Genomic DNA, 12,956 nt, shown 5'->3' on the forward strand with positions numbered 1-12,956 from the left:
GAGTGCTTTCTATCAGCTCTGGCTGATTCAACAGCTGCACATATTCTTTGAAGAAGATGATCTCAAAACAGTGGTGCAGCAGCTGGTAATCTCTCAGTTGAGTATTGCAATGTACTCTACGTGGGGCTGCCTTTATACCTAGTTTGGAAACTTCAGTTAGTTCAGAATGCGGCAGCCAGATTGGTCTCTGGGGCAACCCGGAGAGACCATATTATGCCTGTTTTGAAACAGTCACACTGGCTGCCAATATGTTTCTGGGCAAAATACAAAGTGCTGATCATTACCTTTAAAGCCCTAAACGGCTTAGGTCCGAGTTACCTTAGGGAGTGCCTTCTTCTGCATGATCCCCACTGCACATTAAGGTCATCTTGAGGAGGTCTGTCTTCAGTTACCACCAGTTCGTCTGGTGGCGACTCACAGGCGGGACTTCTCTGTAGCCACTCCTGGACTGTGGAATGCACTTGCAGCAGAAATCCGCCATTTGAATTCTTTACTGGCCTTCAGGAGAGTCCTTAAAACCTATCTGTTTGGCTTGGCCTTCCAGGGTTTTTAAAATAATTGTTATTGGTTTTTATGTTGTAACCTGGTTTTCAGGGTTTTTAAATTGTTGTTTGTTTAATGGCTGTTTTATGATGTTTTGTTAATTGTTTTATACTGTTTTATAATTGTTTTAATTGTTAACTAATTTTAATGGTTTTGTTTTAATTGTTAACTGTCCTGAGCCATTTTGGAAGGGCGGTATAAAAATCAAATAAATAAATAAGGATGATGATGATGATGATGATGATGATGATGTTGTTGTTGTTGGTTTTATCAAGATATATCTGTTCAGTTAGTCCTTGTCCCTTATTGAAATGAAGCCTGAGTACATTTTTGAACTGAATGCATATTCTTTCTATCTACACCCTTGTCTCCTTCCTCTCCTCCAGTTTTATATTTTAGATTGTAAACTATTCTGGGCAGGGACTCATCTTCATTGCTGCTATGTAAAGCAACATGCACATTTAATAGTGCTCTGTCAATTGAATCTTGGTACTTAGTGTATTTACTTAGTTCTATCCCTTTCTGATCAGAGTATCCATAGTTTTTAAAGTTGTTTGCTTTTGTCCTTTCTGCTTTGGAAATCAAAGGGACATGCTTGCTCCTGGTTCCACCTTTGCCCACTATGTTAAGCCTTAGTGTTGGTGTAGGAAACTTAACCTGATGCAGAAAACAGGATCTTGTATCATTGTAGATGTCGTTAAGCAACATTTTGCATTGAGTGGTGGCAACAGCTACCTCTTAGCTCCAGATAAAAGAGATTTGCTTTTAAATTAAGGTGTGTATATACTGCTTTTCAACACATTCCTTAAGACGGTTTACAAGAAAAAAGCATAAAATAACCATGTTAAAAAAGCACAACTAAAACTTTTAAGATCTAGAAGAATAAAAGTCTTCACCTGGGTCAAAAGGATAGGAACATAGGAAGCTGCCATAAACCGAGTCATACTATTGGTCCATCTAGCTCAGTATTGTCTACAAACACTGGCAGCAGCTTCTTCAAGGCTGCAGGCAGGAATCTCTCTCAGCCCTATCTTGGAGATGCCAAGGAGGGAATTTGGAACCTAGATGCTCTTCTCCATCTTCTAAGGGCAGTATCTTACAGTGCTCACGCAGGAGACACACAGTCTCCTTTTCATATGCATACAGTGTGGACCCTGAGTAGCTAAGGGGACAAGTCATACTTGCTACCACAAGACCAGCTCTCCTCCCAACTTAGATGCCAAGTAAACCTTTCTGGGGGGAGGAATTTCACAAATAGGGTGTCACAGCTGAAAAGGCCCCCCTCTAGTTGCACCTGCTTCTCCTCAACTTGGATGGCAGAGCACCTAGAGGACAGACTCTGAAGACGGTGCACAGGACAGCTGGCATTACTTGGGTTCTAAATCATAAATCACAAGGCACATAACCTTTAAAGGTTAACATCAGAACCTCACATTGTGTCCAAAAGTGGTGCAGAAGCCAATGAAATTCTTTACACCCTAGCAAGTTCTGTTCCTTTCATCCAGCCCCAGTTGTTGCCTTTGCAGTTGCATTTTTTTCAATTATCTGACATTTCTGAAAGCATAGTCTTCAAAGGCAGCTCCGCAACTCTATTAAGAGTTGAATGTAGGGAATACTTTCATGTGCACCCATGGTGGGGGCAATTTTCAGCAACTTCCCTTTGCAGCTGCCTGTGCATCCCAAAAACATGTCCCTGAGGGGTCTCAGAGTTCTCAGAGCCATACTTCTGTAAGACATAGGCAGCTGCAGAGGGAAGGGTGTTCACTGAAAATAGCGCTCTTTGCATGTGTTTGTAAGCCCCATGCACAACTTAGTATGTGTTACAATAGCCATTTCTTTTGACCTCCTTGCAGATGGAACAGATCAACAGATGGAATGTCCTTTTGCCACAGTACAAATTATGATACACTGGAATAATGACCCTGAAATCCATGCATACAGTTAAATACCCTTGTATTATTTTTATGCAGGCTAAAGGTAAAGTGTGCCATCGGGTCTGTGTCGACTCCTGGCAACCACAGAGCCCTGTGGTTGTCTTTGGTAGAATATAGGAGGGGTTTACCATTGCCATCTCCTGCACAGTATGAGATGATGCCTTTCAGCATCTTCCTATATCACTGCTGTCCGAGGCAGGCTAGGGTTGTAAAATTCCAGACATGACTAACTTGAAATATAGGCAAGATACTGATGTCATTCTGGCCATCTGATTGCATGATTGTATCTGATTTAAGCTATTGAAATCTTGGAATAATAGAGGGGGGAAATCTACACACAGCTCTGCATCAAGGACTAATATGTGTGCGGCTTGTACAGAGTGAATATTGATCTTATCTTTTCCCAAAAGGATCTGTATAAAACTTATTGCCTCTGCTATGCTTGCTTGTTGAAGTTAATGGTATGCACAGTGCAAGATAATACCCACTGTATACACTCTTACTCTGAGGCACACAAACCTCTTACTCTAGAGCAGCCTCATGGATTTTTACTGACTCTTCAGTAAGAAGGATACAGCCTCTCTTTCCTTAATCTGGATTAAATTCAAAATATATATAGTTAACAATCTGAATATTAAATGCCTGTATAATGTGTTTTTTAAAAAGCAGGAAAAGTTAATGTATGTGCATCCTGCATATTTCTCCCTCTCTACATCCACAGATCAATGAATGAAATAAAAAACCTCCAGTATCTACCTCGGACCAGTGAACCCCGCGAAGTTCTCTTTGAAGACAGAACAAGAGCACATGCTGATCACGTTGGGCAAGGGTTTGACTGGCAGAGTACAGCTGCTGTTGGAGTGCTAAAAGCTGTACAGTTTGGTGAATGGTAAGTTTAGTGGGGTGCTGTAACAAATAGGAATACAGATTTCTTTTGAGCAGCTCTTTCATTCTTCAAAGTTTAGCTTTAATAGCAAACAGATTTTGTTGAAACTTAATCCAGTTCATTAGTGACATATCTCCTACCAGAGCCAGAGTTCACTGGGGTGAATCTTTGATTGTAAGGGATTCACAGTAGGCTGTCACCATCCTCTTTATTCTGATGTGAGAAAACCCACTCCACATTTAATATTTCTGGAGGGTAAAGTAGCAAAACTCTCCCTAGAAGGGGTTAAGCATTCCTAGGCCTCCAGACGCATATGGTTAAGGCAGACCCATAATGAAGAGTAGCACATTTCGCCAACAAGAGTTTATTATTTGCTTAAAAGAAAAACAACCATATGCAATAAGAACAATTGTCTCTTCATAAAGCAGATTGTGTGAGAGAGTGTTCATTAACCAGGCAGCTCAGATGCAAGCAATAAAATAACTTCCCTCATGCATCTAACTGAACGGGTCCCTATCTTATTACTCACAGGGAGGGAATCTTCCTGCTGTCTCCACCCACCAAGGCTGTGGCCTCCCATTTCCCCAGCAGCTTCTCAGCCAGCTGCTTCCTCAGGGCACACTTGGGACAGAACAAAACAAAGTGGCTGGCCTGTGTGGGTGTGGTTGGTTCCTGCCCAGTCATTGGGATTGGCCCTTTTTTGTTTTGATTATCCTGGGCCTTTCCCCTTTTACATGTGTCCTTTTAGGAAAGGCCAACTCTTCCAGCAGTTGCTCTAAGTGAGGCCTAGTCCTCCTTTAAATCCTTCCCATCACTACAATTAGTGAATGATTTGATTCAAATTTCTGAATTCCTGATGTTGCAGTTTTTCTCCTCATTGTGGCTTACCCGCAGTAGGAATGTTTCATTGACTTCATTACAGACTCTTTTGGGAAAGTTATGTGGCATACTGTACAACGTAAACTTAGAAAAGGATACATGTAAAAACCAGCAATATAAAACTTATTTTTAAAAACCTTATTTAAAATATCAGGGGTGGAATCCAGAGAAGCACTCCTCCTAATGCAAAGCTCCTTCCTGTGCCTGCTCACTTCCTCCAGATTCTCCTGTCTCTTTGCAGCCATCTTTGCCATTTCTGTTGTTGCCAAGTGTTCCTCAGTAAAAACCTTTCTGGAAACTTTAAAATCTGCAGCAACAAGGACAAGGTGGAGAAAATGGCTCCTGTTTGTGCAACAGTATGAATACCTTTTGGATGGTAGCCTAGGAATTTGTTTATAAAAATATAACGTGTCACCTTCCAATATTTCCAGGGAGGTTGACAAAAATAAGAATAAAATCATACAAACATCAGTAAAACCGCAGGTGAAAAGCATTACAATATCTTTGACAGATTTTAAAAATGAGGAAACAAAAACGCTTTTTGGTACCAAGTTATCAGAGTGGGTTTTGCGGGAGAGTTGCATAGATAATGTTGCAATGGAAAAGGCCCTCTTTGCAGTCACTGCCCACTTCTCAGACAGCAGGGGCACCTGTGGGAGTACTGTCTCACATGACTGCAGTGCACAGGCAGGTTGGTGACAGTGTGTTTTCCTTCATGTATCCAGTTCCCTAGCTGTGCAGGGCTTCCAAGGTAAACAGCAACACCTTGAATTTGCTTGGAAATGGACCACGAGCAAGTGCAGCTGTTCAAATACTGGCAAAATAGGTTCTCTCCTGCCATTCCCGACTATGTACCAACCATGTTTGAATTGTAATTTCTGAGAATTTTCAGAGGCAACTTTGTATAATGCTTTGGTCATAGTGTAATCTGGAGACTACCAAGGCATGGATTACCATGGCCAGGCTATTTCTCTCCACTAAGGATCTCAGCTCATCTTGGTCACTGATGCTACTCAGGCCTCCAGTAACACAGCTGGATCTAAGCACCCTGAAACTGTGCTTCATTTTCTAGAGGGAGTGCAACCCAATCCAGAACAGTTTGAATACTTGCTCTTTAGGAAAATGAATTGCCCACCAGCTGCTCCTGAGCCTTGTCAGGATTAAACTTCATTTTTTTAATTTATATTTTTATTTATAAATATTATTAACTGTTTACTATATTTTAGTAACCAGACCCCCTGCTAACTGAGCAAAGAGACACCTTTTAAAGTGATTCTTTTATATTTAGCAGGGGGAGAGAAACTGGCCCTATCCAACCCCAGCACATCATCCCTCCAGTGGCTGTTGCTGGTATCTGCCTTATGTTTCTTTCTCGATTGTGAGCAGTTGGGAGGACTATTGTTGTGAGCAGTTTTACTCGCTGCTATATATACTTTAGCTGTTACAACAGAGGGTAGACAGAGAGAAATTTTTCTCCCTCTTTCACAACCCTAGAACCAGGGGTCACCCCATGAAACTGAAGGTTGGGAAATTTAGGACTGACAAGTGGAAGTACTTTTTCACACAGCACATAATTAATCTATGGAATACCTTGCCATGGGATGTGGTAATGGCCACCAGCTTGGATGGCTTTAAAAGGGGCTTAGACAGATTTATGGAAGACAGGTCTATCAGTGGCTACTAGTCTGATGGCTGTGGGCCACCTCCAGCCTTAGAGGCACGATGCGTCTCAATAACAGTTGCAGGGGAGCAACAACAGGAGAGAGGGCATGCACATACCTCTTGCCTTTCAGCTCCCTAGAGGCATCTGGTGGGCCACTGTGTGAAACAGGATGCTGGACTAGATGGGCCTTGTGCCTGATCCATCAGGGCTGTTCTTATGTAATGTAGATGAAATGAAAAAGCAGGCTTTTTCATTTTAACAGATTTTTTTATTGGGAGAGTGGAGGCTCTCTGGATCAAGACAAAGCCAGAACTGGAGCATCGGTGAGCTATTCCCCCTCTATAAGGGCATTGAAAGCTGATTGGTCCTATCTTTGGATGTCTCCACTGCTGGAGAAACAACTATTTTTACTTGAGGTCCTAACCAACAACATAAGGCTCAGGGGACACATCCTCCTTTGTTGTGCTTTAGGCCAAGGATCACCTCCCAAATCTCCAATCAAGGCATACATGTTGAACACTAATTGGCTACAAATGAACTTGTGTAATTCTCAAGGTGTATAATGGCACATTCCCTAAACACTTGAAAAATCTTCATTTCTCTAGGAGTGACCAGCCTCGTATAACCAAAGATGTAGTTTGTTTTCATGCTGAGGATTTCACGGATGTAGTTCAAAGACTTCAGCTGGACCTACATGAACCTCCAGTGTCACAGGTAGAAACCATTCCAAAATGGCATAATATTGTGACCCCAGCTCCTGACTATGAAATGAGGTTTCTAGAATGTGGAATGTTTCACAAATGTGCATGTTTCTGTGTTGCACACTTTTTGCTAGAAAATCATTGTTGAAACAAACACATCAATCATTCTTCTATATACATGAAAATGTCCCATACAGAAGGTCCCAGGTTCAATCCCTGGCATCTCCAGGTAGGGCTGGGAAAGACTCTTGCCTGAAACCTTGAGCCACTTCCAGTCAGTGTAGACAATACTAAGCTAGATGGACCAATGGTCTGACTCTGTCTAAGGCAGCTTCCTATGATCTCTGCAGAACTGGTAACTGGATCTTCTGGCTTGTTTCAGGGGTTAATTTTTAGCTTTTTAACCCCTGAAAAAAGCCAGAAGATTCAGTTACCAGTTCTGCAGAGATCATAGGAAGTTGCCTTAGAATAGACCATTGGTCCATCTAGCTTAGTATTGTCTACACTGACTGGAAGTAGCTCCAGGGTTTCAGGCAAGAGTCTTTCCCAGCCCTACCCAGAGATGCTAGGGATCGAACCTGGTACCTTCTGTATGCAAAGCAGTTGCTCTACCACTAAGCTACAGCCGCATCCCCAAAGATGGCATTCATAGGACTCCTCTGTGTGGGGAGAGCTGGTCTTGTGGAAACAAGTATGAATTGTCTCCTTTGCTAAGCAGGGTCCATCCTGGCTACATATGAATGGGAGACTACATGTGTGTGCACTATAAGATATTCATCATAGGGGATGGAGCCGCTCTGAGAAGAGCATCTAGGTTCTAAGTTTGGCTTCTCCAAGATAGGGCTGAGAGAGATTCCTGCCTGTAACCTTGGAGAAGCCACTGCCAGTCTGAGTAGACAATACTGAGCTAGATGAACCAATGGTCTGACACAGTATATGGCAGCTTCCTATGTTCCTATACAAGCACTGAACACACCAAGACCTGCTTAACTTCAGCATGGCATCTGTATCATGTGTCCTCAGATTATGCTCTGAGACAAGCAGTATGCGGTGACTCACCAGTGCTATGTACAAATGTACCAATTCCTTAGAAATGTCTTGCCTAGGACATGTAAGAACTTGTAATTGATCTTTCTGTACTCGTGTTGTGTTAGTGCCATGATGACAAAAATGTTTGTCACATCTTGAGAATAGATCTAACTACCTTTTTCCCCCCTCTTCAGTGTGTTCAATGGGTGGATGAAGCTAAGCTAAACCAAATGAGACGAGAAGGTATTCGCTATGCTAGAATCCAGCTATGTGACAATGACATCTATTTCATCCCTAGAAATGTCATTCATCAGTTCAAGACAGTGTCGGCTGTCTGCAGCTTAGCCTGGCACATAAGACTCAAACAATACCATCCTGCAGGGGAGAATTCTCAAAGTGCAGAAAGCATTTCAAACATGGACAGTAGGATCTGTGACAAGACGGAATTGGCAGGTGAAGATCAGTGTGTGGAGGTGAAAAAGGAGTCTGAAGAAGTAGAAACAGACATACAGATTGAAACAGTGGAATCTCCATCATTGTGTCCCTCTCTCTTGTGACTTGTCTTGCAACAAGATCAACTGGCTCAGCCCCTTCCAGTTTTTAAATTATAATCAGATCAGCAACACAATCCACAGGATGATCTTATATGCTCTCTTGTGTGATATGTACATAATCATATACATTTTTAAACAGCTTTTTAAAATTTTGATGTGAAGTTATAGTTTTATAACTAGGTTATGTTTTATTGGAGAAATCTTGCCTATAATTCTATAAAGAAAGGTGACATTCCAAAATGTCAAGCATATCTTTTTTACACAGATTATGCAAAGCTAGAGTTGTATTTTACTCTTAGTACAGCATGTAGTAGTGGACTACAACTTTTGTTTTTAAGGAATGAGGTAATTTAACATCTCAATATTTTTTTCTTCAGGATCTTCAAGTATTTAACACTTGGTAAATCTGATATCCCTCCATCTATCTTTAACTTTCAGCATAAGGGATGGTTTCTGTAGAGGACTCAAAGTGACTCTCCCATCTGATTTATGGCTTGAATGAAAGAAAGCACAGCACTTTTAATGAAATCCAATGACATTTGTGTGTGAGAGACTTTTGAAAGCCTGGAGGAAGCTCAAGTTACCAGCAGTGTAGATTTATCCTTAATTGCTTGTCAACACATTCACAAACAGAAATGATGTGTATGACATTAGTTGCAGAGTGTGTGTTCTTGTTGAAATGTAATAGCTGACATAACACTTCCCATACCTCTGCTTTTAATGTTTGTGGTATTGCTTTTTAATATCTTCCCTGACTGCATAATGTAACACTAGTGTCTAATTGAAAGTAACCGTTGGCAGTGTCTGAGGAAACTGCTATCTTTGAGCACTTTAAGGCTTTACAATATTCTAACCAATTTGATGGCTTGTTCAGTTCATAGCAAGCATCTGAGATGGAAACCATCACTCCCTTGCATTGATGCACTTAATTCAGTAGGGTAGGCTTAACAATATATATTGGTTGCCTTTTTCTCCAATTCTATATTGTGGTTTCATTATAAATTATCACATATGGACTGCTGTTCCACAGGTATCTTTTGAGTATGCTAATGCTGTGTTGGAAAGTTATATGGCACATGCTAGTATTTTGAGTGTCATTAGCCAACATTGATTAGCAGGCATACAATATTCCCCAGTGTTAACTATGGTCAAATTTCACTCATTGTTTGTAAACTGACCTACATTTATTTCTAGTACTAGAAGGAAAAGGCCTCTCACAGGATGTGAACTTTATTAAGGTGTAATCAAAGTTGTTCCTAAGCAGCTTGGTTCTTGTCTTTGGAGGGGTGGGAGACAGATTTGGAATACTACACCACTGGAAACAACGAAAGCAGCTGTGTTTGATTTCAGATGCATCTTTGATATCGATCTTTTGAATAACTTGCAAATATTACTCTGTTTATAATAGCAATTACTTTGTGCAATATTGTTTTGTGTAGGTCTATATGCATATTAGCACCTCGGCATAGAGGACACAGTTTTAAACCAATAGCAAAATAATCAGAAAATATTGCAGTGGTTAGATAGAAGCGGTATTACTCCTGATATATACACGTATATGTATGTATTGTCTTTAGTGCAAATCTGAAGACAAGTAGAAATTATTTCAATTTAAAACTAACTTTCAGATTGGAGTGGTGATGACTTGTTAAAGTAATCTGTAAATAAGGTGTTAGGATGAAAATCTTTTTACAAAAGGTTATGTGTTTTTTTGCAGGAGTGTAATTTTTAATCTAAACAAATTCTAGATTGACCAATACTGGTTCAGAAAATAACCCCTGTGTACTTTTCCACTTTTTTTACTCTTGTCCAGAAGAATTTTTCATAAGCTTTAATGGGCTGTACAAAGTAAAATTCTTCACAGGCAATATGAGTTTCAGTGCATCATTTATATTTATGATGGCTAATACCTTTATTTTTGCATTTACTTCTTCCATTCATTTTACTAGTCTTCCAAGCATCTATTTCCCTTCACCCATGTATTAGAAATGGCCATGTCAGCAAAGATGACTTCAGCTTTTTCTCTTGGACAACCCAGCAAGCATGGGTAACTGTCATCTGCAAGCCAGCACTGTGTATAATCACTCAGGAATTGGTAAAATCTAAAAGGACTTTTACGGTTGAAGGCAAAATGCTTCATCACTTGTCTTTGTCTAGAACTACAACAAAGTAAACTAATTATTCAATCTAATGAAAATGTTGTGCACCCATATTCTTTGATAGTTCTTTAGAACATGTCGTAGAACTAAGAGGGAAACAATAGCAACTTTTCTGTACACACTTTACAGTAGCAAGCATTGTATTGGATGCATAAAATAGAGCAGCAGTTTGCTTTAAAGTCAAAATATAGCCTACTAAAGCAGTAAGAAGTAATCATGATTATCTGCCCAAACTACCAAGACAAAAAAAATGTAGGTAGATACAGAATGTGGTGGCCCATGCTCTTCTAGATCAAGAACTTGGTGTAAAGATGATAATTTGTATGCATAAATGCATTTATGCAGCATTCTTCCTGAACTGATATTGCAAAAATTTAAAGAGATTTAAAACTCTCTCTTGTTCACTTATCTTTTAGTTCACATATTTTTATCTTATAGAAAAACTTCTGCAACATTGTAAAATGGTTTAAAAGTATGAATTGCCATTACTTCTAAACACCAGGGCCATGTACTGAAGAGCTCCATGCATGCACTTGAAGCACTTCTGTGCACATGTTGGGACTGCATTAATTCCCCCCTTTCATCTACAGCCCTTTGCACAGTGTCAGATTGTACTCCAGAGAATCCCTGACAATTCGGGAGTGGCTTTTGTGGGGTCATAAAGGGCTGCAGTGGGGAGGTGAAAAGCCCCAGAGCATGCATGGTCCTCTGGATCTTGCCCCAGGCCTCTTTTACTTGGAAAAGCAGCCTAAAGAACTAATGTAGCAAACTAGAATGGTTTTTGGTAAGGAAGGTTAACACTATTACAAATATTTGAGTAAATAGTAATGAAGATAAATGGTTTAAATTTCCCAGAGTGACCTGGGCAGGGGGGAATCTATAATTCTTGGAGAAGTAGATACTTTCTTCGAAAATATCTCAGGAAGATGTTGAAGTAATGATTTGTATTGATGTGAAGATTTCAGAAATCTTTTGCCAACTTTATTGATACTTTAATGCCTAGATGTTTTGCAAACAGAATTCAGTCAAAATGAATAGGAAATCTTATTTTATAAATTGTAAAGTATACGGATATAGTTACAAAAAATGATGAAATGAAAAATGATTAAAAGGCAGAATGATTTGTAGATTTATTTTAATATAGGTATGTTGTCCAGCTGGAGAGGCAGTTCCTTTTTTCCTTCTGATCTCCAGAATTTTTGAACAGAGCTATATTTCTTTATACTGTTATGTTTGAACTCTTTAAAAAAATGCTAAAGAGTAGCAGTTCAAGAAATATAGTTCTTGTCTAACCTTTTTGGCTCCAACTTAGAAAATGGGGGTGGGATGGAAAAGAGAAGCAACTCCTAAAAAAAATATTAATCAAACATTCACTTGTTCTTTTATTAAGGAGAAAAGTGTTAGTTTGCTCAGTTTAGTGGCTGTATTAGACCACTCATTTATTTCACAAATCAGCAAAATTAAAATTAAGAATTGTAAGTGAACTAGGTATTTCACACTTCCCTCATATTTCTAAATATAAGTACCCATTCTGTAGATAACTGATATGAAGGCAGAATGGAAGACTGTGATATTTAATGGACACTTATGTATGTTGTGCATTCTTCCCACCCACCCCCATACATGCAGTAAGGGCTCCTGTTAGCAGTTTTCCTACATGTGAGGACCTATCAAAAGGCAGGAAAGTTCTTCATTTATTGTCAAAAGCTCCAGGGTGGATGTGATTTTAAATCCTTTGTGTTTCTCATGCTGTCATTCATATGCTTGAATTTGAGTGTGAAGCTCTCTTCACTTAGGGCACAATCCAGTCAAAGTTAAGCACCTTTTAGTCCTGTTGCTTTAAATGAGAGAGAAATGGGTGTTTAACTCTTCCACTGAAAGTGATATAATATTAAATGTGTTTATAAGTGGGATTGCACTCATTTCCTTATAAATGCCCAATATTTATAGCCATATTAGTAGTGTTTGAAGACTGCTGTGAGTGAGGATGTTTGTCTTTTCAGCTCCTGAAAGGTTTGTACTGTTGTAGACTGATTTTATGTTGGTCCTGGTCCAGTAGACAACTTTTCAATAATGTTATGGCCTTCCATTAATATACATAATAGTTTTAGGACCCAACAGCACATGTAGTCGAGAAGGGGCTTCTCTTAATATAGCACTTTCAATTCTGTCTAAGCAAATACTTATACTTTACATGTTGTATAAAATAGATTTGTGTAGTGTTTTGTGATTCAATTCAGTTTTGATTGGCAGCTAAAATATTTTTTCTGTGGTTTTAATATATCTAAGGTCTTTGCATATAGAGGATATGTACAATTGCCTGGAAGACTGTTTTTTGCTTCGTGTGGCCTTAGTATATTTATTAACATTTAGCAAGTGTTTTAAAAGAGGTTTTTATAATAGTGTAAACTGATGGGAAAATTTCAAGCCTCTCTGTGAATAATCTTTTAACGCAGTGCATTTCATTTAGTAGCTGACTGTACAAGCGTATCAAATTATTAAAGCTATTTCTTTGTTTTAAAAAAAGTACAATGGAATGCATAGGTCCCCCCACCCCCTGTAAAGTATTTTTTTAATAAACAGAAGTCTGATCTGTCCTTAATGCAAA

The 12,956-nt window shown here is 39.4% G+C and overlaps 1 protein-coding gene across 2 annotated transcripts in view; it reads left to right on the forward strand.

Moving 5' to 3' along the window:
* RSBN1 (round spermatid basic protein 1) overlaps positions 1-12,956 on the forward strand; it is a 67,110-nt gene extending 54,154 nt beyond the window's left edge. The window contains exons 5-7 of one of the 2 annotated variants that reach the window (XM_053246739.1): positions 3,199-3,366; positions 6,511-6,619; positions 7,830-12,956. In XM_053246739.1, coding sequence (XP_053102714.1) covers positions 3,199-3,366; positions 6,511-6,619; positions 7,830-8,192 — 640 coding nt within the window. In that variant the 3' untranslated portion in view covers positions 8,193-12,956. The remainder of the gene's footprint in view (positions 1-3,198; positions 3,367-6,510; positions 6,620-7,829) is intronic. The other variant, XM_053246740.1, reaches the window with a different exon arrangement.

Source organism: Hemicordylus capensis, chromosome 4 (assembly GCF_027244095.1).
Source record: "Hemicordylus capensis ecotype Gifberg chromosome 4, rHemCap1.1.pri, whole genome shotgun sequence".
Classification (NCBI taxonomy): Eukaryota; Metazoa; Chordata; class Lepidosauria; order Squamata; family Cordylidae; genus Hemicordylus; species Hemicordylus capensis.